A 26,847-nucleotide genomic window follows, 5' to 3' on the forward strand; every position below is an offset into this window, starting at 1 on the left:
CTACGGATTTTTTCTCTCTAACTGATGGTCAAAATAAAGGATATTTCTAATAAAAGTATTTTGCATGCTCTGCATGGTCCTCCAGTAAAAGCAGAATGCACGGGAATATAAGTTTAGTATCAGACAGCTTTAAAATGTAAAAAGGGGGCGTGGCACCTTCAACAGCTATCTCCTGACCCATACTTGCTCCTGATTTTCGCCCTAAAGCTGACTTGCCTCAAATACCGCAGTTATAAAAATCAGCTAAAACCAAAGAAATAAAAAAAATAAAAAAAAGCCAATTTCCATTTGTAGCGACAAAACGCACGATAATTAAAAATTCCACGTTCATGTTGAGATCCGTTTTGACAAGCTAAAGTCTCGTGATTGGCCCAAAGCAGCGTTACCCCACGAGAACTGGGCGCAGTAAAACATGGCAATGAACTACGACGGTATGAATGGAACTGATATGGACACTTCAGACTCTAGAAAAAGACCATTGGATACAGAATGCGAAAATGGAGTTTCTAAAAGATCTAACCAAGGAGCAGGTCAGATAATCTAATGCAAGGCTTGATTATTTCAGTGGGCGATTTAATGCACTAGCTTTTCCTACTTTTCAATATGGCTTCCAAATCTGCAAACAGTAACGGTAACGTAACGAGTAAATTTTTTTTCCAGGATGATTGCTCTTTTCTTTATTGGATGCTATCTAATTTGGGATATGGTCAATTAATGCTAGATGTGTTAATTAATTGCTTTTCTGTTTGATGTTTGCGCACGATACTTTTTTTTAATCCATTTTGTATGTGGTGACGTGTTTCCCTCGACATCGATTTCATGTGGAGGCATGCTTGTGTTAACATGTGCGAACACAGCTGAATTCGCCAGGCTACCACCAATCGGGAACAATTGTTCCGCACAAACCGACAGTGCCGCGTACACAAACAGACCCTCAGTTCGGAGCAACGTTTGGTTGGAAACAGCCTGGGCCATAACAGTTCGTCTAACACCAGCTAAAGTCCCGTGAGCTCTCACACGGAAGGTGAACCGGACCAGCGTGCCACATCAGTCCGACTTGAACTGTCAGCCAGCGAGATAGGATGACCCTTCTCGACCTTCATTCTTGTTTCACAAATGTTGAGGAAAATATGATAGAAACACAGGACTACACAAATTTTAACATATGGAGAGGTATTGTACATATATCCCCCGTCTCATAAATCATGTTTTTCTTGCAGCTTACGTCGAATATTTCACTAATTCGTCAGCCGGATTTTCAAGTTGAACTTGACGTGCCCGATCCACCCACTTTATTTTCGCATCTGTTTTCCATCAGTGTATACGTGTCAGATATCTTTTGACAATTTTTTCGTCCTACAAGGATCCCCCAGCGTTTCAGGGGAATATTTTGCCACTTTTTCACCAGGTTGCTGGGTTTCAGGAAATTTCTGATGGACAGTTCTGGCATGGATGCCATATGGTTTATTAAGTCGGCTGGTAACTATATATTATCACACCATAGCTACATATATGGGCTGATGTGAGATGCTTCATACAGCTGGAAATGCTGCTTTGTACACATTTTTGGGGATATTTTATCTAAGAAGTTTTAATTTTATTCTCTTCTTGCCATGTTTAGGCCTGTTTATCTTGTTCATTTCATGCCAGCTGACACAATAAATGCTTTTTATGAAGTCAACAAAACCCTAATGTTCCTAGCAACCCATTACTAGTGGTATGGAAGTGTGACAGATCTGCAGGACAATAATTAGTGGTCTAAAATAGAGCACAATTATTTGTTTTTGTGCATTTTTTTGCTTAATTTATGCTGGGATCAGCATGTCCTTCAATTTGACCTTATCACTTTGTAATATTGCTATATAACTACAGTTATTAACAGCAGTTTATTGATTAAGTAGAAGTCATTATTCATGCAATTACCTTTGGGTAGAGATTAATAATATACAATTACAGAACAGTTTGTGGAACATGTAAATATGCCTTTCAATTGGAGACTATGCTTTTGGGGTTGTATACCACTTGTAACCACACCCCTCTTACCATAGTTGAGATGGATAGAAAGTTTAACTGTATGTTCAATGATGGAAACGTGCATGACTAGATACGCATTTATTTACGAATTATTTAGTTTTTCTCCCCCCCAACAATTAACAAGTAATTTTTATGTTAATTTGATTCTGATATGTTCATTTTTTCTTCATTTTCTTACCCTCTCCCTCTCCCTGCTGTCTAGTAGATTTCTCCTTTGACTTATGCCCCCACCCCCTTCAGCAACACAAACATCTTTACACCTAGCAATAAGGATATATTTGCTATATGTGACAAATTCCCTCTCCCTATTTTTTATTAACTAAAAATAGTATGCCGTTTTAAACAGGGCATTTCCAGGAATAAGATTACATTGCCATGTGACACCATACTCTTTTTGAACATTTTTGGATTTGTGCAAGTATGCACACATTATTGACTCGGTCTCTGACAAAATCATTGTAGATGTCTTATGTTCTGGTTAGGGTTTTAGATGCATTCAACATATAAAAGGCTCTCTTGGGGACAGAACTGTGTAGACATGTATGGGTTGGAGTGAAAGAATAAGGTAGAATGGAAAAGTCAAACAAACAGTTGAATTGCAAAAAGTATTGTGTAATAAATCAATAAATCCAGGATAGACTAATTTTTGCTGGGTGTTTGCAGCAAGAAGTTTTTTTTTTGTAGTGTAGTAGGATTCAGATTGTTCTACCAAATTGTAAACATTCACATGCAGACATAAAAAGGGTTTTTAGTACTATTTTGCATTAGGAAGTTGAGGATTGTCTGCGGATTACATTTTTTTGTAATGCCAGTCTTCAGCAGTTGAAACATTTTCAGCAGTGGTATTGTTTGAAATTTCTTTTTTGTAAACATATTAGTAGTGTTGCATTGGTGAGGTAATGCTTTTAGAGATTTGTAGATAATTCATTTTCTGTTTTGATAGTGCAGTGAAGGAAGAGAAGTAAAGATGTAGGCAAGTCTAGAATTATAATCTTGGGATTATTGTGTGGGGGGTGGGGTAGGGGTTGCACCAGATAGCATTAACTATAGAAAGAACACTGTGATGTACTGTACAGTACATTATTCATCCTTTTTCTCTTCAGAATGCGCAAGCATATAATCTGTCATATTGACAGTTATTTAATCACTTGTTTACTTGGCATGAATGTACACAAATTTTGTACATAATCACTTTAGATGATGAATAATACAAAATCTCTAGCATATGTCAGAAAAGTAATTATAATGTAATAATGTAGGCCAGCATCTTACGGCATATAGCTGGTACATTGCAATACTTCTTATTTATACCTGTTTTCTTTGAATATTTATTTCTGAGATAAATTCTTATATTTTTCTCAGAATTTTCTTTCTTTTTTATCTAATGACTGATAGCCCTTGCACAGGGAAGGACATAATTTGTGGTCCAAAAGGAGTTATTATTGTGTTACATAATCACCTTAGACATGTTGCTTTGGAGTAAACACCATTATTTAGGACATGATAAACTATATGTGGCAGCCATTATATCTGGTGTAGGAAGAAACACCGACCCACAGAAAGCTACTGGCAAGCTTTGACACATACCTGCGTTGACAAAGCAGACAGTTGAGATGTCATCGATCAGTGAAGGTGAGCACCTTATACCACTCGACCACCATCTTAGACATGTATTACATGACACATATTGCAAAATAATTGTTTAAAAAAATTAAAGCTGCAAATCCAATTGAGGATTTTTAAAATCTTCTTGCTTTGATGCTGGTGCAAGAAAATGTTGAATTTCAATGTTTTTGAAGCATGGCAAACATTGAAAAACATTTTGAGTCATTATCAGTTTACAGCCAATTAAAATATTCTGTCATTTGGTTTGAAAATCAAAATCTGTGATTTAAAAAAATGTCTTGCCGATTGTTTAGTATTTGCTGGTTTATAACTACTTTTTGAGCTTGGGAAGTATTCACATTACTGCTGATACTAACATTGTCCTGCAAACTACTTGGATGCATTATTGTGTAATCTGTTTGATAGAACAAGATGCACCTCTTTTTACAAAGATTCAGAAGTTTAAAGAGAATTAAAATGAACTGACAGGATTATTGGTCCCGTTTGAATAACTGTACTTGCATATGATTGCATTTCAGTAATAAAGGAATTTTTTAGACACAGACCCTGTGCTGGCGACTTAATTTTTTGTGTGCAAACCCCGGCTCCATGTTCCCTAAAGGGCACCCACCTTTTTTTCTCTTAATTAACAGTGCTCAAAGCCCAGGAGAAGTGACTTTAAAGAAATCGCTAGCCCACACTCAAATTCCACTAGTCCCAGTTCGTATCACTGTCTAAAATGGCTTATTATGTTACATGTATTTTGACACAATCTTGAAATGTGTTGTAATTTTAATGTGAAAGAAATAAACAAGATCTTTAAATTGACTTGTGTCTTTTTTCACCTCTCTAATTATTTCGTTTAAACAAATGTTTTCATCTGGGTCCTGATGTTAGCCATTATCCAGTTGTTCTAATGCCCAAAGAAATTGTGATACAGGCTCAGAGCAAGTGGCTTTTAACGAAAAATCACTTGCCCCGACTTAAAATCCTCATGCCTTACAAGGACGTATTGTTTTACATACCCACCCATCCAGAAAAATGAAAGGTTTAGCCCCATGTACATGTACTTTTGTTCAGAAGACTGACTCCTCATTGATGGTCTGTTAAAGAGGGGCTCACAACTAATGAGATATCCAATGATTTCTCAATTTGTGCATCTTCAGATGGTGATTTCTAAGTTATTGTGGCACACATCTCAACTGTTGCTATCTCTGGCTGTGTACTTTCAGGTTTATGATTAGTCTTTTTTCATATGGTCAGTGGGTACCTTGGAGTACTTTTCTTTCTGAACACATACAAATCTGGGTGTGTCTTTCTCTTCAGGAACTTCAAAACAAAATTCAACATTTTGTTGGCAGTTGTGATGTTTCTTTCAGAGAATTGACATTTTCTTGGGTTTGTTCAGTGAATAATCCACTTAGAATATGAGGATTCCATTCAGGATTTAGAGGGACTCGGGGCATCAGGCTTTTGGATTTGTTCAGCTTGGCTTATATATTGTATCTATTATACAGACAGTAGACTGCCATGCAAGTAATTGTGTTTACAGCTACAACTATTAAGCAATGATTAATCCTTCCATAACACCTCACTAACTGGGAAGTTTAATAGCCTACAGGTCATAGGGCAGAAGAGCTTATGGGATAGTCTATTGTCCATACATCCATCCATATCACAAGTTTGTATTCCTCCTAAATTACCTGGAGGATTGCCACAAAACTTTGTACATACCCATTGTATAGTTGGTCTTGAATGAAAATGGTGCCACTCAGATTTCCAAAATGGCTGTCACATAGTCCATCTTGAAAATCATGTAATCACTGCAAATTCCAGAATGAAAAATATATTGACATGGAGACTTGTAATGTCTGGTTGGTCCAAAATGAAAATAGTGCTTATCTAGCCAACATGCCTAGCAGTGGCCAGCTTCATCATTACTATTCCTCCTGAATGGATGGTTGTCAGCATGCAGTTTTTATGAAACAACTGGTGTCGTTTGATCCTAAATGTGCCATTCAGACATTAAGTATGCCTATCACAATGGCCATCTTAAAAATATTTTCGCAGTTTCTCCTGAATGAATAGGCATACAAGAAAGGGTTTTTTCACTGAACAACTTATGTCGTCTACTTGGTCATAAATGAAAATGTTGCCATTCTGACTTCCAATATGATTGCCACAGTGACCATCTTGAAAATTATCACTACTTCTCCTAGATGGCTGGTCCTATATGTATTGTCCTTGGACCAAAATTTTTATGAAGTCTAGTTATTACTAAACAGAAATTGTGCCAATCTACTATGGCCACTGTGTCATCCATCTTAAAAATATTGCTATCATTGCCTCTACAAAACTGAAAGACATATCAACACAAGTTTCCACAAGATTTCTTACGGTGCCTTAATTGTTGGTCCTAAGAAAAAATAGTGCCAAGTTGACATCCGAAGCAACAGCGAATTTGAAAATCTTGCTATTGCTGTAGAATATCAAAGATGGTTTCAATGCCCATATGTTAAAAGGAAGAAATAGTCTTATCTAGAATTCCCGGATATTCTATTGAGCCAGTAGAGCATCAGTCACAAGTAACTTGCTCTGTGTGGAGGGTTGGCATTGAACTGTATGCGCATTTATCATACGGTCTAGTTCATTTTGAGTGAAAATGGAGCTCCTTGGATAGCTAGTATGACTGTCTCAGTGGCCAGATTGAAAATATTGTTATTGCTGCACTTAAATAAAGTTCATTTTAACATGGGGTTTTGATGTCAAGGGAAAAATAATGTGTTTCCAGACAGCTGACCATCCCTGTTTTCTAGACGTTTTCCCCAAAGGTAAAAAAATTCAAACTAATTGAATCTGATTTAGTTGGTTTAGTCCTCAGTACGTGAAGTGCTTATTACATTATATATTCATCATTATAATATATATAAGTGTTCAGTTGTTCAAAAGTGTGTGTGTGTGTGTGATCACCTGTGCACAGTACTGTCAATATGATGGCAATGAACAAAATAGTAAGCATATGACCATCTCCGACTTCAAGGCCAAAATTGAATTACTTACTTGCAGACCATTAGAATGTACTGACACAGCCCTGCACATGAACAGTTTTTTCTTAAATGGCTGAAGCTTTACACAGAAGGACCATAGTGTACCATTACAGAACTTTACTCTTTAGGCAGGTACATATCTGTACTGAATGTGGAGTATTAAAGATTTTATTATAACAAGTGGAGAAATTTCAGATCTGCATTGCAAGCTGTAGTTTTCATCTATCATTATGACCTTGAACGTGAAGGTCAAAATATCATCACCTTCAACACTAAGGCAAGAAGAATAGTTCTCTTATTGCAATGGAGAACCTCAGAATTTTGACTAAAGAATTTTAAAAGTTAATTTGATAGCAATAGAAAGTTTATTTACAGCTTGTTGAGGAGTTGCTTGGAAGTTGTCTTTAAAGGGAGCTGTATTTCTCGTATACAGTTAAGTGTATCTTGATTGCCTCAGTTGTAAAGTGAATATTTTTTTTAAATCACTGATTTTATCATGGGTGACAGTATCTTTTTCAACTTAGAAGGTGCTGCTTAAATTTCTTTTGACAATAGGTCTATTTTCTGGGTGGGCTGATTTCACTTGAATGGTTGGGCATACCATATAGGTATAGAACAATCCATTAAAATTGCTGTGGTAACCGTTTGAGTGCTACAATCTGTGCATGGTATGGCAGTGCATCATCCGTTTTCTCAACTTGGATTTGAAAAAGAAAATACAGCCTTCCAATTTGTTGTCACTGTATTGATCCACGTTAAATTCTAGGATGTTGTACCAATTTCTCACTTGTTGCTAGTCAGACATTTCAAAATGAAGGTCAGAATTTGTAATCTCATTGCTGGTTGTTGACTCAGTCAAGGTATTCCATGTTGAACAGATTCAGCTCCCTCCATCATCTAGGGATGTTGCACACATCTCATGGGTGATAATGAGTGTGTATTTATGAGTCTACACTCTTGGATTGGTTTTGCTTATGTTTTATTTAAAATATTTTGGCATACTGTTTCTCAAAACAGATATTAAACATTATATACAAGAATTCTACATTTACACAACTGTTAAAAACCATTACAAGATCCAAATTTCTCAAAGTTCTATACACGTAAATGCCAGATTGATTAAAATCCATCGGAAATGAGACCAAAGCAAGACCAGTACATTTATACATGACTAGTATATAAGTACTATTAATAGAATTGTTTCTTTTGTGTCAGATATTGTTTCTTTTGTCATGAAGATACAACTCGATGCTGAATCACATTTCACAATCTAGTCAGCTAATTGTCAAGTACAGAATGTATCATTTGACATGGTTGACTTGTCTTACAGCACATTCTTCACAGAATGTGACAGCAGCTTTTTTAATGAAGAAATTCTTTAAACCAGCCTCTGTAAATCAGTTGTATTAACAATCGCCTGTTTTAAAATAGCCAGTATTTCATTCTTGTGAATCAAAATATTGAAGAAATGAAATGTACCTCTTTTAAGCAATCACCTACTAGTGGGCCACTTGTATTGCTTCCCAGAGGTGGCTGCTTTAAGACAGGTTTGACTGTGTTAGATTTTAGGTAACATTAGGTACATTTTTTATCATGTTTATATTGTAATATGCATCTGAAAATGCCCCCACTTTCAATACAAGATGCTCCCACTTTGTTCAGCTCTTTATTTAGGTAGAATGAAACAACCTTTATGTGCTTAACATAAAGAAAAACTGTAACCTTGACTTGAAATCAGGATGCAAATGGAAAGACAGATTCATGGACATGCATAGACTTTCGAAAGTGATTGCCGTTTTGAACTTTTGCCAAGGTGGGCTGAACAGATAGTATACATATATGCTGTCTTTCTTGCACACATGAAATGGGTCAAGCTCAATAGAGACCTATCATCTCTAACACTGCATTAACAGGAATTGCTTGTTAACTTCACAAAGGCAGAGCCCTCTACGAGGAAATGACAGTCCTATTATGTTGGAAAATTGAAAAATTAAAGCCTGATTTCTCCAAAAATGGTGAGCCAATGGTGCAAATTTTTTTAAAGATGTATTAAATGAAATGAAGTCTGTTGGTTGACTATATGGTATGCCGAGCACATATTTTGATTCAAATGAGTTGTGGGGGGGGGAATAAAGCAGAGGTAACTTGTATAGCAATATGTCATGTATCATATGGATGAATTTAGTTGACTGAAGACACTGATTATATTTAAAAATACTTCATCCATGGGTTTCTTCTGTTTATATAGTAGTGATAAACCTAAGTGGAAAGTTAGTTATTGTTGCACAGAGATGCGGTTTTAAACAAGGCAATGTAGCATAAATGAAAAATATCCCATATTTTGAAGGGAATGGAATTTTTGTCACCGAGGCCAAAACCAGATGGAAAACCACTTGCATGTACATCTACATCAGTGGTTCCCAACTTTCATGTTGTGACACAAATCAGGGTCATGTGGACATTCTGGAGGGTTGCCAAGATCTTTTTTGAGGGTGGCAAGACTTATTAAAATGTGGAATGGGGGTATTCAGGCTCAGAAACAAATTTTTTTGGGTCAAGTGCAAAAAAAAGATGGGAAACCACTGATCTATTTCAGAGCAGGCTTGCAGAGTGCAAAATGAATAGGTCCATACAAGTCACTAACATTGTAGTATATAGACTGCAAATAAGTGATATTTTCTGTCTGTAACTGATTGACATATATTGAAGTAGTATCTAAAAATGTTCTGGATTATAAGTGTTTGCTGTTTTTAAGCAATTTTAGGTGGCAACTATTGACTACTTTTAATTTTTACCATGTGTGGTTGTTTTGGTTTTTACACCATTTTTCAGCACAAGATAGGCTATATATAGCAGCCATATAACTGGTGGAGGAAGAACCCAGGAATACCATTGTATGAACTACTGACCCAACAGGAAGCTACTGGTAGCTTTCTCGCATACACATTGGCTGATCCCTTGACCCAAGCCCACGTAGATGGGTGAAATGGCAGTGAACCGTAAGGGCAAGCACTTTAGACCACTTTGTCACCTGGGGCCCCTTGAACTATGTGTAATGAACAGCATTAAGTTGCAGAGAAAATGTTGGGGGTGTTGAGACTATACTTTTGCCCAGTTGCTTATAGTAAGTAGTACATGTACTTCATTTTAGTGTCATCCATGTGATATAATAGAGGATAGGTCCTAAGGGCAGAAATTCTCTCAGGTATATATGAAGGTCAGCTTTTGGTGGAATGATTTGAAGGCATCCAAAGGTCAGTATTGGATAGAATAAGCAGAGAACAGATGTGCTTACATTTAATGTCATTTGGCTTTTCAAAATAAGCAGTTTAATCTGCATAAAACAACAGATAATAATTTCAGTATTACAGCTGTGATAGGATTGTACAGAGGCTAATCAGCTCTATCCAGCACTCAGTTCAAATTTACATTTTTCATGGGCTTGGTTTAGTGAGTTGGACAAAATGTTGAACATGTTCAGTCACTGTGTCATCTCTGGTGAGGCATGTAAAGATCAGATTGGGTGACTGTAAATCTGCCCAAGTTAGAAAGGTTAGTGTTGTGGGATTAATTGAAAGTAGATTTAAGTCCAGTTTATAGGGATAGACTGTTAGCTTTTTGACACTACCTTGTATTTGCCACTTCTCATGAGCACCAAGTCATCCATAATGTCAGGAGCACTAGGATCAAAGGTAGTCTGCATTTCTGAGTGACTTGATTAGTTTCAGTAGGTATGCAGTATTTAATGTTTGTTTCTGGACACTGTGTTTTGCCCAAACAAATTTTCATGCATTATAAATTTTGTTAATTGTTTTAGAGGAAATTGCCTTGACAAGTTGGTGCCAAATTTTGTTTAGCTCATAATTGTGTTCCTTGGTAGTTTCAGTAGTCAATTTTGTCAGATTCATAACCAGTTAAAATGACCAGATATCACATCTCTACCAGCAGACAGTGATTACCAGTATCCATTGGTAAGCAGTGTACAAGTAATTAGACATCAATATTTTGTTGTTATCTTGCCTTTAAAAGGCAAGACATGGTTAAATGTGCCTTTTTTCTGTCAGTGATGGCAATTTCAGAATTATAGGGATTTTTTAGGGGTTTTCATGAGATGAAAATGGTTCCAAATACTATACAAAACATTTTAGTATCATTCAGAGTTCTTGGTTAGCAATGTACTCCTGACATTTCATACTCAGTTTCTTTCCTCAGATGATTGGCCCAGGTCCCGTTCTGTACTGTCAAAGGATGTGCCGAACATTAACATTCTGTTGCGAAGTTTTTAAACTTTCGTATCAAAACCATTTGTTTATGACTAAAATTTTCAAACTGCATTATTGCCAAATTGCCAAAAGCTTGTTCATTTCCCCCAAATATTGTAGTTAACTGATTTGTCTGTAATGGCAGCAACATTGTGATAATTTGTTTTTCTTTACAACAGCACAGCTTTAAAATTGGTTCCTTAAAGAATCCTGAGAATTTAAAGTAGAAACTAAAACTCCTATCCTTACACAAGGAGACATCATGCTGAGTTAACCAGGATGACGTTTAAAAAAAAATGTCCCAAAAAGTACATGTTTGAAAGTCTTTGACACTTCTAAAGCCATCCAGCAACTTAAATTTAAGAAAAGATTGCACATTCTACTTGCATTGGAATGGAAAAACATGCAAGTACTAAACAAAATAAAACGCTGTATTTTAATGAAATGTTTGTGTATAAAATTTAAGAATTTCTGAGCTATAACAGAATATTCAAGTTGTTTAGTAAAATTATATAATCCAAATGTAATTCTCACGTTGATAGGACCCTTCTTACTGATAAATCCACCTCAGCTGTCTTCTCTTGTGCACAAATTTGGACAGTTTTGACCACAGGAATTTTTTTAAAGTTTTTTTTCCCAAGCCCTCCCTATACATGCAAATATTTTTCAGGGCTGCCACCCCACTCCACTCAACCCTCACCACACCCCCGCTTCTGCCATTTTGACGCTGGAAAAAAATATTGTATAACAAATGCTAAATTGTGCACAACTAAGGGGTTAAGCTTTTATCAGAGAAGCAACAATAAAAATGTACATGTATATCCTGCTTGAGAAACATTAAGCAATGAGCATCAGCTTCTGTTGTATTTATATCCTTGTATATATTTATATCATACAGCACCAATATATCCGGTTGCAGATCGGCATCACTTACATGAAATACATCAACTCAGATTAACCCAACTGCCGTGAATGTACAAACTAGTAATTTGCAGTCTTTCTGCTTATAAGCAGGTGAGACAGGAAAAATGTAATATATCAGGGTACAAGCTTTTGCACTTTTTTGTTACCTTGGCAAAAGTGGGATTTGGCAATCACTGTGGCCATCTCTTTACATCTGTCCACACCATAGATTGCATGTGGTCTTGAGGTATTTTGCTGTTTACTAAGCTATGAAAAAGAAAACTGTGTCCCTTATTAATCAGTTTTATTAATTATGTCATCATATATCCACATAATTTTGACTGGCGAAGTTTTCACCAGGTCAGGCATGTCAGTTTCTCCAATTCACTGGTATACTCAAGACAGGCGATTTATCGATACATTGTCACGACACCAGCAGATATTTCTGTCGGCATATAATTACTTTGCAAAAGAAAAATGTTACCAACTTGCATTCAGAATGAGTAATTTAAGTGTATTGACTGATTCCCACTCATTGATATTATAGTCTATTTATAAACCAGAAAATGTACAAAAAACAGCTGATTTGTCAAAATATAGTTAGGATAATTACCTAAAAATGTTTCACATCTTTTGACCTGTCAGCAGTCTTCCGTTTTATTGCGCCCATGTATAGTTCTGTAGAATGGAGACTTGAAAAAATTGATCATTTAGTACAAAGTTTGTGGAAATTGAGACACTGGAATTCTTCTTTTAAATGCAAGTTACTGACATTTCTTTTGTGAATAGGAACTACTTGTATAAACATCTGCTGGCATCTTTTGTGTGACGGTGAATTGATAAAGCTGTACAGTATTGTTAATTCGGGTGACCTTGGGTAAGCGTAACAATATAAACTGTTTGCATTCTTAATCTCTTAACGACATGTAATAGCTCATTGAAAATAAAAATTATGACACCTAGATTACTAAATATTGACTTTTCACTGTAAGCACAAAATCGGCTAAGTAAGCAAAGGCTGTGTGCAACTGCAATTTCTTGGGTTATAGGCCTTTTCTCTTGTCATATGTTTATCTTGGGAGCCATGTATTAGAATGTAATATTTTCATGGTTTTTCCCCATTTTAATATCAAGCTTGCATCACGTACCTATGGTTGTTTAGTAAATGCATAAGCAGTGTTGTGGAGAAATGTATTGTTGAGTATATTGTGGACAGGGATGAGTAACTCTTTCAGCTCGCTCTTCCATTGATGAGTGTTAGGTAATTTTTTTCATGAGCCGTGACTTGTTTACAAAATGGATTGATCATTTGTTGCAGAGGCAATGCATGTGTATGTGGTGGATATACACGTCATTGGTGGGGAACAATTTAATCCCAGTGACTAATGAAACGTGTTCTTTTACGATCTGGGAAAAGTATTTTGTATTTGTTTGGCTGCCCAGTCACAATGTTATAAAAGGTATGAAAGGGTAGATAAAGTGACTTTTGTTGCACTGCATTTATCTCCTTTCCGAATAGAAGATTCCATGTAACAACTTCAAAGATTGTATGAATATGTTGGTCATACTTGGCAAAATATGTGGGATGAAAACTCCAAAACACAAACTTGAACATCAGACTACTATTGGAGAGCGAAATGCCTACATGTGTCGTGCACAACTTTAGAAGGATGAAGCTCAACTGAAATGTGTACCTTGCCAGCATCCACCGGCATTGGAATAAATTAATGTAATGTGTGCTGATTTCAACCCTGAGACAAGTATTTTGATATAAACTGCTTTAAGAAACTATGAGGACATTCCACTTGAGAAAATCTTTTACGTTTTTTAGGAATGCAGTTTATACAGAAAATTTTCATTATGTTTTAAGGAATTTACAAGCGTTATTTGATATACATTTTACAGAATTTTATATATTTTATCTTGCTGTACTTAACGCTCACATTTATGGGAGAGTTATCTTCTGAAATCTTTGTGCAGTTCATTTTTAGTTTTCCAAGTTTACCTTTAGTTGGTACTATATAGTCACATGTGTGCTGAGGTGCTGTTAAACATTATTACAGACATGTACATACATTGTTCTGAAAATCCTTCAGAGAGCTCTGGATGAGGTTAAACCCATTCTACATACAGCTCATGGCAGATGGGGCAAAACAGACATGTAGTTGATGCTGCACATTTTGGAGCTATCTCAAGTACAGTGTATTGACAGGTAATACATGGTACCATATAGTTCTATACAGTGAGCCTCAGTTATCATGGTATGCCCACACCAGTCAGGCAAATGAAGAATGTAGCATATTTTAGTCTGTCTTAAATGATGGAATGTTAAATTATTATCATACTCAGAAAAATTACAAATCATTTAGTTGGGTTTATATAAAGTTGATATGGGATCTTTGAGAATAATAAGTGATCTTTTGGGGTTTTTGTCCCACTTTTTTCTGTCTTCCATGAGAGAGCTCTTTTACATAGGTACATTGTGTTACATGTATATATTGGCACCAGGATAACATCATTTCTGCCACAAGTAGTAGACTTGTACTCTTTGTTGTATTTGGGTTAGCTCCTTCTGGTGCAGGGATGAATTTTCCAATAAACTTGAGGGATCAGTAATAAATCTGCACAATCATAAATTGTGGAAAAGTTAAGGGTGGTCATGTTTGGATGCCCTGGCTGGAAAATGTGTTCATCCACAGTAAATATCAGTATTTTACACAAATTGCTGTGGCAAGCCATAGGTTGCACCAAGTCTAAAGGATATACAGGAACAAAAAGTACTATGAAAATAAAATTAGCATAGCAGAAATGATTGTTACATGTTTTGGAGTCCTCTAGTTGGACAGATTAAAGGCCAGTTTTTAAATTGACCATTAGAAAGTGCAGGTTCTGTATGGTAAGCATAAGCTCATTGATGCCAGAATGTCTTGAAGGAGGTGTGGAAAACCCATCATCTATTTCTAGTAACTTTTGGTGCATGGGGCAATGTTCTTTCCAGAAATGGTACAAGTTGGGGCCCAAGTCATGCCTACTTGATCAAAAGTAGGCAGTTAATTGCCAGTAAAATAGGTTATGAACATCTGTACCTGTTTATTGTTCATTTGATAAAAATCAAACATAATCAGCCTCCTGTCGTGGGTCTTTTGTAGTGGAATTTAAATTATCATACATAAGAAACCTTTTCTTTGAAGATTATATTTTGGTTAACTTAACCAATATATTTTCCTCCCTCTATGCAGCTTTGGAATTAATTGCAGCAATGTTTTTGATGAAGATTTTGTTATCAGTTCTCAACATTTGCTGCCCATGATCATCAACAATGTACTCTTTTGATGAATTACCACGCTTTTCAAAATCAGAAAAACATTTTTGCTACCTAGTGAAATAGATCTTGCGCTCCTTAGGCAGTAATTCAGCTTCAAGTGCATTGGTTAATCTGGTATAAAATCAACCATAATGATCTTGTATTTATTCTCTGGGGTCTGTTTTTATTTGTATTATATTTGCATTGAGGCAGTTTTCTTGCATGAGGATGAAAAATAAGGGTCAATGCATATAGTACAGACTAAATTGAACACAGACTGAGTTGTGTACTAATTAGTACCAAATGTTCACAGTTGACATTGAAAGGTGAACTAAGAGGTCATATCTGATCCCAATAGGAAGCAACTTTCATGATTGCAGCTAACATTTGGACTGTCCCAGCATTACTATACATGAAAACAGCTCGCTTCTTTAGTGCAGTCAGAACCTTAAAAGATGATTGCATGCACTCTCATATGCAGGGTTTTCAGGGAACCTACATGTTCTTTTAATTTCGGAAGCATGAAAATCCCCAAAACTGAGTGATCTTAGTGCAAGTATTGTTGGCTAAGTTCTCATTTATTAGATCTGTATATATAAAGCATGTATCCCTCAAAGGGGTGGGGGGCTATCCAACAAACTTCAAGTGGTTGTAATATTATTGGGTAAAGCCGCATAGGTAAGAACTTAGCACACAATGAGATAAAGACATCTGTTAATCAGTTGTTGGTGCCTAGTGATTATTTTGATCAAAATATTAATTAAACATGCATTGTGCATTGACATTTGGCATCCATCATATTGTAGATTCTTGTGCTGTGTTAGGAACACTTGCTTTTTATTGTATGCCGAGCATCAAGGACTTGTTTTGCTTATTGGAGGAAAATGAGCTTCCATGTTGATTCTTATAAAGGGTTGTAAATTAGCTTTTTTTTTTTGGTGTTCAAGTATGCTTTAGTTTGAGTGATTTATCACGTGTACTTTCTGATGGTTACTTAATTTCTTTGGTGCCAAGCACAAGGCTACGTATGTGCAGGGTTCTCAGGAGACATTAGTAGATATGTTAAGCATTGATAAAGAAAACATTATGCAAAAGTGACAGATCCATGGACCAGGATATTCTATGGGCACAAAATGAGAAAACAATAGAACATTTTTAGCTTTAAGCACATGGTGTTGTGACTGGAGAAGGAAAAATGCATTTGTAACCCAAGGAACACCGAACTTGCAAAGTGCAACATTTACTAGTGCAGCAGGTACTAAGACTTGTTTCCAGGCTTTCCTGTTTTAGTGAAGTGTTGCTGATTGGGCCGATACTATCAGTAGCTTGTGAGCAAGGTTTCTCATAACATAATCTCATGGACATTTATGACAAGAAACTGTTACATACTTGATAAGTATGATTGGGAAGATCAGAACTTTTAGGATTTTGATCCTAAACCTGCTGTCGAGAAATTTGTTCTTGTTTAAGAAAAAGTGAATGCAGAGATTAAATTAATAAAAGTGACTTGAATATGGTCATTTGCTTCTTCTTCCATCGTTTTGGCAGATTTACTGATCTGAAATGGTATTCAGCCGATTAAATAAATTAATATAGAAAACAAATTTTAATCTCTTTCTGGACTCTTCTGCCTGCACAAAATTCAAGAACAAGAAGATAAAGCAACTGAGAATCATTATAATTGTAACAACACAATCACAGTTATGACTGTTCTTTAACTGACTTGCTTTTTTGCTTGTTTCCTAAAATATTTAAAAATGAATGAGCACTAGAAACCTGATTAGATATATTTTGGTGACAACAAGACATGTAACGAAAACAAAAGGTCCTTGGACTGAAATCGCAACTTTAAAAATCCTGTGGAGAACCCTAATAGGAGACATCATGACTCAGTGGGAATAAATTGCTCTTGGTAGCTAATTGATGAACCAGCTCATCACAACAATGAGCATAATCTCTGGAACACTACATTTTACTTTTTTACCATGGCTGCTGGTACTCATCAACAGCTGTTGAATGGCTGGGCATGCACAGCATATGATAATAATAATGGGAATTTATTTTTGTGAATATCGATTTTTGTGGTTTTTTTAATGTGTAATATATGTACTTAATTTTGAGGATTGTGTACAGAAGCATATTGTTTCTACAGAAGGTTGGTTGATTCTTTTGCATTTTGTGCCCTTTTGGTATTAGGCAACTTTGCTTTCTTCATTGATCCCAGCTGTAAATGGTTTAAGAGTCTATCTGGGAGTGTAGGAAATACTTGCAATGCAATAGACTGGCACCCCATAATGCAGAATCAATGTTCATACCAGTTGCTTCATATCATGGAAACTGAGCCAAGCCCTTGTCCAAGAAGAATTCAGTCTTCGTATTGAATTAAAGGTATTGTGCTGCTCAACACTGCTCTTGTCAATGTGGCTGGATTTGTTTTGTACAGAATACATTAAGTGCCAACAGGCCGATCATTGAGTTTATGTTACGCTTTCATTTGATTTCCAAGTTTATTTTCTATTCAAGTATTGGTTTAAATTCCAAAAGACTCCGGAACTTCAGCCTACATAAGAGTAAATTGATGTATATGTTTAATGTTATTAAAGGATATTTTTAAATACTCAAAATAGAATCAGACTATTGGTACTTGTGGTTCCAGCAGTCACTGGAATATAATGAACTTGTATTTACACAGGTCAGTTAAAATGTATTTATTTGTACACACATTAACCTAAAAATGTTTTTATTTGTACACACATTAACCTAAAAATGTGTTTACTTACACATAACTGCCATGCGCTCCGGAAGGGAAACTTTTGCAAAGCCTGCCTCTTAAGAAGGTATGACTTTTTAGCTGCTAGGCAGGGACATTTTCAGACATTGGCTTCAGACAGGCACAGTATATGACTTTGAACTGGTTTTGTGTTTGTGTGTGTGTCTTTGGATTTTTAACGTAGCTTTAACAATATGAGCCATATTGCTGTGTCAGCAGAGTGGCAGTTTATAGTGATGCCTAGCACTGGGGCATCATGCCACAGACATGTAGCATTATGTCCCACCTAGTCACATTATCCTGACACCAGTTGTAACACAAAACCTCTTAATGCTGAGCACCAAGTGAGACACATATGGAAATGTGTGAATGATCTGTAATGGCAAATTCCTTAGACCACATTGTCACCTGGGATCCCAGCCTTGAAAGAACAAGTTTAAACTTTGTCCAAACATTTATCTGAAATGGAGGACAGTTTTTTGTTCTTGGAAAAGAAAAGATCGACTACATGTACATTATGCTCTACATATTTTTACTGTTCTTTTCTGCCTTGAGTCATTTGGTGAAGAAGAAAAAATTATCTATTCGAGAAAAAACACTTCTGAAATCCAGTCCTTATCACCCCACTCCAGTGTCCAAAGATTAAATGGCTGATGCTGAACCACAAACGTTTACTTTGACATCTACACATAAGTAATCAACTCTGTAATAGGCTGATGCGTATACAGGTGTCTAGTGTTATGGATGATATCAGCACTTGGGATAGGCTAATTGACAAAGGGTTCCCCCAGGGGTGAGGTGTATCAAAGTCAGCTTGGACCTTTGGGTGTTACTTTGAATGATATGAATAATTGCCTTCGTTTGGACTGGTAAATTAAGCTTTTCATAGGTTTCAGTCACATTAAATAAAGCTTGATGTGCATTTACACCAAATACAAGAGATTTTTTGTTTGGTGAATGCAGGTGTTCTATTGGGGATCTCTTTTCTGCAGTGCATCCCTTATTCCATTAAAACCAGTAGAAACCCAGTTAATTCTCTTTCAGCAGTCTGGCAGGTCATCACAGAAGATTGATGGGACTGCTCCTCTGGCCCAGTGGAGTCATACCAAAGACTTATAAAAATGGTATTAATAGCTGCCTGTCTGGGCACTCAGCATTATGAGGTTAATGTTAGGACTGGTGAGCCTGGTGTCAGGTTATTGTGACTGGGTGGGACATGATGCTACATGTCTTTGGCATGATGCCCCAGTGCTAGACATCACTATTAACTGCCCCACTGCAGACATTGTAGCGATGTGACTGAAAAATTGTTAAAGCTACATTAAATATCCAAATCACAAACATAAACCGAACTAAAGAAAGAGGACAGCTCTATTCATGAGAAGGGTGCCAAAAATGGTTGCCAGTCTGCAATTGTTGGACTTTTTGTACCTCCAAAAGGCAGAAAACTGAGGTTCATCATAGAATTTCACCTATAAACAAATTCCTGAAGATGGGGCAGTTTCAGTTGGTGAAAGATATTCATCATTTTTTCAACAGTTTCAGTTGGAGAAAGATATTCTTGTTTTTCAATTTGATGGGAAGTTTTCCTATTCTGGGTCATGCTGTTTGGTCTAGCCTTGGCACCCATGGCCTTTACCAGAGTGATCGGAATAGTGGCTGCTGATCTGATGTATCCTGAGTTTTTAGCTTCTCTAAGACCTAAATAACAGGCTGCTGCATGACCGCAGGAGACAGTCACAGTTAAATCACATGTCCCACGGTTGGTCCACAGTGACTCAGCACATGACATGCCCTCTCTATAGAGCGGGATGTCTATGGTTAAGTGGGAATTTTGATTTAGTTTGCCATCTATGTCAAATGGATTTTCTTGTATAACAAAAAAGCAACTTCTCTGAGTACTCATAACTAGAAATCCAGCCTCGGTTGCATGTTTGTTGAGAATGGTCAGGATAGACAACTTTGCCCAGTCAGGGCATTTGGTTTCTATTTGGTGTCTTCAGAAGGGATCAGAATGGGTAGGAAATAGCTTTTCCTTCCCCATAATGGGCACAGCTGATATTTCAGCATTAACAATCACCAGACGAATTTTACTCACTTTTAAGAGAGCATGTTGGTCTCTCACTGAGAGAGAGACCTTTAATTCCTGAGAATCGCCCATGAAGAAAGGGCCATCATTATTGCTTCTTCAATTATTCAAACCCTGAAGGCCATTATGAAGGCTGTATTTTGGTAGTTATACATGACCCACTCTGTTTACCTTTGGTCCTTATCAGACCAGAGCCATGGTCGATAGTTGCAACAGTGACCCAGTCTGTGGCTATTTAACAGCAGTGGATACTTCTTATGCTAATGAATATGTTCTGAGGTCATCACATTACTAATTCAGCTACACAATAGTAAGCATATTCTTTTTCTTTTTGTTGCAATATGAAACTAATTTTAATTATGTAAAACTTACTGTCATTATTGTCAGCTGCCCTCCTTCCACCCCACTTTGATGTCCTTAATTAGTTAAGGTCCTATAAAATAATGAAGAGCTCATGAGCCTATGAGGTTGAGTTAGACTGGGTCAAAGTATATGTTCTAATAACTTTCTAGAACAGGAATCGTTAATCTGGCACAGACAAAAAGTTTTCATATTGTGGATAGGGTTAGTTACCAGTACACAATAGTGGTAAACTATGGAATGTTTTACCCATACCCAAAAACTAGATGACAAACCAATATTGAAACTGCTTGGATTACCCTATTATGGACTGAGAGCCCCTGGCATACGAACCTTTATTTTAATCTTTCTACTGGCAGAGCAGTATCTAGCTCTGAAGATTTTCAGTTCTCCAGGCTATCATCTTATTCTTGCCACAATGCTGCCTTATCTAAACAAGCAGTGGTTGTGAAATAGAGTGTGTAGGGGATACAATAATTTTTAAGACAAACTGCATTAATAATTCAACCACATCTATACTTCCTTTCACATGTGGCGACTGTTAAATTTTAAGTACTGGGACCTATTGTTTTCGTTTAGTGTAACTTGCTTCTTTTTACTGCTACAGTAAACAAAACTAAGTGCTTTGGTCCAGAAAATTTGTTTTGATTGCACAGGTACATGTGTAAAAAATTGCTAAACTCTTACTGAAAAAGATAACTTCATAATACATGTTGAACTCCTCAGCTAGACCTTAGTGTGCACACTTACCTTCTGTGGGAGTGTATGTGGACAAACAAAATTATAAAAAAAAAACCCACCCCAAACTGCAACCAGTTTTATTCCTTTGTGAAAAAAAACCCTCCAAATAATATCATTCAAGTCATCTTTGTAAGGCACATAGTTTACCTAGCCATCTTTCAACTGGCATAAAGCGTGCTGTGTGCATCAGTAAACAGATATTAATGTTCTGGAAAAGATATTTGGAGAATTATTTTCATTTGTACATTAATCGTGGGGATGGGGAGAAAAGTGTTTTTTTAAATGTCTGACAAGTTGGATTACTGATGGTATATCATTTTTCAGACCATGTGATTGTTGTGAGGGAAAAACGGGCTTAATCACTTGGGGAAAAAGGTGAAAGTTAATGGCTTGGTCCCAGCAAATGTTGGGTCAATACAAGGGCACATCCTGTAGCTTCCTAGGAAGACTTTGTATAGTTTTGTTGAAACTGTATAGTAGCTTTTCTTCCAAGCAATTTCATAATTGTGGAGTATTGTATTTTCTTGATCTTATTTTTATAAGTGAAATAAAAATTTCATTGTAGCTGTGCTTCTCTAAGTGTTTATCACAAGCCTCTTTTACAGTGGTATCATTTTGCTGTCATTTCAAGGTGATCACTATCAATGTGTAATAATATATAGTATGGGATGCTTTTCATCTAATATTTAGATTTGTTTTTACACAATCTGATTGTGTAAATATTTTCCTTAAAAATCTGTGTACAGCAAAGGAGGAAAAAAATGTCCAGGAAGCTTGTATATGTGAGACATGTCTAAACTTTTACCATCATTGTCTTAATATTTTATCTTGTAAAAAAGTTAAGCATAACTAATTTTGTATGATTATTTTCTGTTGTAGAGATTGATAAATGATTGGATGGAAGAAATGTCTTAATATTAACATGTTTTCAACAACCTGAAGAACAAAATTGAGCTTTACATTTGTTACAGAATCCTGCATATGTAACAGCTATACTACTATGAACCCACATATTATCTATATATTGAAGTAGTCTCCCCCCCCCCCCACTTTTGCCCCATGCGGTGCCTGAAAGCATGTGCTGTGTAATGAAGGAAGATTGTGCTTGAACATTCCTTTTGTAGCATTTAGACATAAATGCCTATGTTTAAGCGGCCACGTTGGGTCATTTTTGTAGTGTACATGCAAATATTCAGTATCTCCATTCAGCCAGTAAGGAAATTTATCAGAATAATGACATATCTGCATCAGTTTCAGGTTCTTCCTGTGAATAGTATACCAGCTTCCTAGAAACCTTTCCCATTTCTAAAGGAAAGAACTCTTTAATGAATCACTAAATTTAAAACTTATTATTTGACATTATGGATGGTCAGTGCAATACACAATTACTGTGCAGTTAGTTTGTGTAAAGATTGTTTAGGTCATTTTATTTAACCTTGACAATAAGGTACACACACAAAGAGTCATTCATAAGATCAGATCTTGCTACTAATACATGTAGTACAGATAGATGTACATGTACTTGTGACAAGTAGAATAATTGTGCAAAATAAAAGGAACAATTTAGTACATGCAGGGGAGTTGTAGCTAGAATGCCATACTTGAATTTCAACCAAAGGTCATGTGTACAAATTTACAAACCATTATAGGTCAATCTGCGACATGAACTGTGGTGTTTTTCTGGGCAAAGCATCTGACTCCAAGTCATATTGTGCTACATACTTTTTTGTGATAGTGTGACATTAAACACTGAAGAAATGTATTGCCTGCATAATTTTGTGTCAAGCACAGGTTCGGGTTCATCTTGAATTTAGACAGACTTACAAACTTGCAATACGAGTGTTTTCTTTTTGGGTTTTTTAAGTTTTAAGATGATAGAGAATGGAAGCAGTATTACCATATTACTCATTTATTAGTCATCTAACTTCAGTCAACACAGACCCAGATATACCACTGAATGATGTTATGGTAGATATGAGTACATGTATGTATGTGTATATATATATATATATATATATATATATATATATATATATATATATATATATATATATATACACATGGTACATATATAGTTGTTACTTTCTTGCATTACTACAGAGTAGGACATGGGTTACATATTTATTGGCAGAGATGGTCTATGTAGCATTGGTTCAATGCAAATTTTTATATAATTAAAAAAAAAGGTTTTGAAATTTTAAAAATGTATCATGGTGCGCAGCACAGATGAGACATAAGCTATCAAACCTTTGTACTGGCTGTTTATTGGTTGTTACTTAACTGGTGTGAGTTATTCAGGCATAGTTGACTCTATAAAGAAGATGTTTGGCAGGTAAAGAATTTCATGCTTTTGCCAAACTTCATTGTAACTATCTAATGGAAACTCAAATTATTTGCTCAGGTGCTTCAGAACTAATATTTTCTTTTACCAAAAGTGGTTTCTCCAGTGTTTCTAAGTAACAGCAGATGTTGGATTTTCAATTGTATAATGCATACAACAGTGGTGCACACTTATCTGATCTGAAGGCACATTCTTCGATGGTAAATTGTGCTCTACACAGTTCATTCTTACGATGATAAATGAGCAACATAAATCATGAACACATGCAGGCAAATACGGTACCTGTATATGTATATATATGGGAGTGGAAGTACGCCAACCCAAGTGAAAGTATGCTATATTATTGCTTTGTCATTCTTAAGTCTTGAATAGTTACTTACTGGAGGGCATAAGGAGCAGGATGAAGAGGGCAAGTTAAACTGATATTGCAAAAATTGTAAGACTTAAAAAGAACATTTACAGGTAATTGGACAGTTTTAGAGGGATGACATTGGAGTCGGTGGTATTAAGTGATGAAGGATCCAGTAATTCCAGATGCAATAGTTGCCATGTATAGGTGCTGAAAAAATGGTGTTAAACCCAAAATAAAATTTTGTTCTTCATTTTGGCCATTCTGTGTGTTTGTGAAGGAACGAGTATAATCATTCCATCTTCATATGCACTCATTGGTATTGACAAAATAGTGGACTTGCCTAATAGTTAGGACATGGAACACACAATAGTAAACAATATATGGTTGCTTGTGCACCTTTTAAGTTGCTGATGTTAGGTGTGCCCTTTCTGAATTTACTATGAACAGATGTTACAAGGGTGCAACCAGGAAAAAACACCATTTCCTTGCAGATTATGGTTAACTGAGGTAATGGCATAAGCAATTTTGCTTCGGAAACAAGTTTAGCAAAAAAATATATCATAATTAAGCAAAAAGGGGTGATTCAGGGATTATTTTAACGATATGGTGACTAAGATGCTGGGACAGCATAAAATTGGGCAATAAGTTGGCATGTGAATTGGGTGATAGTTCCTATACCCATCTAGTAGGAACAACATAAAATCAGGCAATAAGTTGACTTGTAAATAAGGTGACAGTTTCTGTAACTAGCCAGCAGGAACAAGTTGAAATTGGGCAACCAAGGTAGCATGTAAATCACGTGACAATTTATATACCCACCTAATAGTGACAACATAAAATTAGAAAATGTTTCATGCTTGGTTATGTTATCTGAGCCCATTATGGATAGACTATCCTGTAAGGCCAAAAATGAGGCATATTGTTGGTACTCCATCAGACCATGGGGAGGATAGTTACCACTAAAAAGTGATGCATTTTTTTATCAACCCAAAATTATAATTTTTTAGCTGCAAATAAGATGGATTGATAGAGCATACAATAAAAAAAGTCCCATCCTCAAAACCTCAATCCGATGTCCAATATGGCTGCTCTAGTGGCTGTCTTGAAAGTCATGATATAGCTTCTTAGCTTCTTATCAATGCATGGTTATATCAACACTGGGTTTTCACTGAAAGACTTCATATGTCTAGCAGGTCCTAAATCAGATTTTGATGCCAATTTGACATGCAGTATGGCCATCATGGCAGCCACCTAAAAAAAATAGTATCACAACTCTGCTTGAACAGAAAGTCATATTGACATGGGGGTTTTCACCAGAAGACTTCTTATGATGTCCAGTTGGTTTTGAATGAAGCCAGATTGGAAATCATTTTATTGCTACTCTTAAATGGAAAGTAAGGTCTTGAAGTATTATCTCAACTCCTCTCCAATGGATAGCTGTATCAACATGAGATTTTCATCAGTTCCAGTGTTACTTCTTAAAATGATGTGCATACATTAAAAAAAAATATTCAAATTTATTACTTCCAAAAGATTGTTATGTATTATTTCCTCTTATAGCTAAGGCCATTACTGACAAATTAGGCCTGTCCTACAATGAAAGCAAGAGCCACTGACCTGTTAACAAAAAAGTACTGAACTTGTGATAGCATTTACCATGTACCTCATGTGATTATCATTATGATAAATGTACATTGGTGGTAATGCATAGATGATTATGTACCGGTTGGGAAAGGGGCCCCGAGTGGCCGAGTGGTCTAAAGCGCTCTTCGTTACGGATCACTGCCATCTCACCTCTGTCTGCGGCGGTTCGAGTCTAAGATTCAGCCAATGTGGGCATGTGAGAAAGCTTGCCAGTAGCTTCTCGTGGGTCGGTGGTTCTTTCTGGGGTTTTCCGGGTTCTTCCTCCACCATTAATACTGGCCGCCATGTATAGCCTATTGTGCTGAAAAATGGCGTTAAACCCCACAACAACAACAACCGGTTGGGAAACATTACAAAGAGTCTGATTCTGAATGGCAGCAGCTAATACATATAAACGTTTATGGCTGAATTCCATTTTACAGTTTTCTGATTAGCACTTCCGTATTTGAAACTAGTCATGGAGAACAAATGGGGATGGTCTTTTCCCAGCAAACACTGAATTCTGTTTTATTACTGTCAGTCACAAAAATGTTTTTGACTTGTATATTTTTTTTTAATTGTCAATCTTTCTATCAAATGTTTTATTTTGAATTCTATTCCTATATATTAAGACATCAAGCAAAAATTGTGTCCTATCTTAAGGATCAAGGCGTCATATACACATTTAATGGTTATCTTGTTTATGATTTATCTCTGAAGAACTTTTGAAGGTCAGGAATGATCCATGTTATGTTTCTCTTTTTGATGGAACCTCATGTATCAGTAGTCAAGGTAATGTATTATGGGTCTCCTTTGCTATTCTTTTATTCAAATGCCTTTTGAGATCCAGACCTGAAGCCAAATTACTTTCTTTGTCTTCATATCTCAGTCAAAAGGTTCACAGGTTTCATCCTTTTATAATTTAGGTGAGCAAAACTATTTCACTACATTCACTGCTGCATTTGCACTTTTATTTTGATGAAGTCATTCACATGTAGAAGAGTGGAAATTGTGGTTCAGCTGTGAAATTCTCTTTCCTGCAGCTTTTGTAATGTTACTATAAGGCCTTCTTACATAACTCTTTTTACCTTAAGTTTTGATGAACTGATAGTTGCATTAGATCAGAAAGCACAGAATGTTATCTAAATTGAGTTAACAGTTTCACCTTTCTCAGGCTTTAGTGTGGGTGCCTTCAGAGTGCCTTAGTACATTTATTTTTAGCTTACCTCTTTAGCAGCCATGGATCCAGATTAGCCTTGACTGCTGGGACACGAGACTTCAAAAGAAAGGTCTCCAGCTTAAATTTGCATCAAATAACATAGTCAAAAAACTAAACAGCTCAACTGGTGGGGTTTGAACCTACAAGCCATACTTTTGGATCCATAGTTGTTAGATGACATTTCTTTGCATGGTAAA

At 36.2% G+C, this 26,847-nt stretch overlaps 1 protein-coding gene across 4 annotated transcripts in view; it reads left to right on the plus strand.

The window, feature by feature from the left end:
- The first annotated feature begins 359 nt into the window (after window positions 1–359).
- Window positions 360–26,847, plus strand: part of LOC149805487 (RNA-binding protein Nova-1-like) — a 96,811-nt gene continuing 70,323 nt past the window's right edge. For 2 of the 4 annotated variants that reach the window (XM_089950079.1, XM_089950080.1), the window contains exon 1: window positions 555–1,173. In XM_089950079.1, coding sequence (XP_089806205.1) covers window positions 1,083–1,173 — 91 coding nt within the window. In that variant the 5' untranslated portion in view covers window positions 555–1,082. Of the gene's footprint in view, window positions 531–554; window positions 1,174–26,847 lie in introns of those variants that run through there. The other 2 variants (XM_089950078.1, XM_089950077.1) reach the window with 2 other exon arrangements.

Source organism: Sinohyriopsis cumingii, chromosome 2, assembly GCF_028554795.1.
Source record: "Sinohyriopsis cumingii isolate HCF-2022 chromosome 2, ASM2855479v2, whole genome shotgun sequence".
In the NCBI taxonomy this organism is placed as follows: domain Eukaryota; kingdom Metazoa; phylum Mollusca; class Bivalvia; order Unionida; family Unionidae; genus Sinohyriopsis; species Sinohyriopsis cumingii.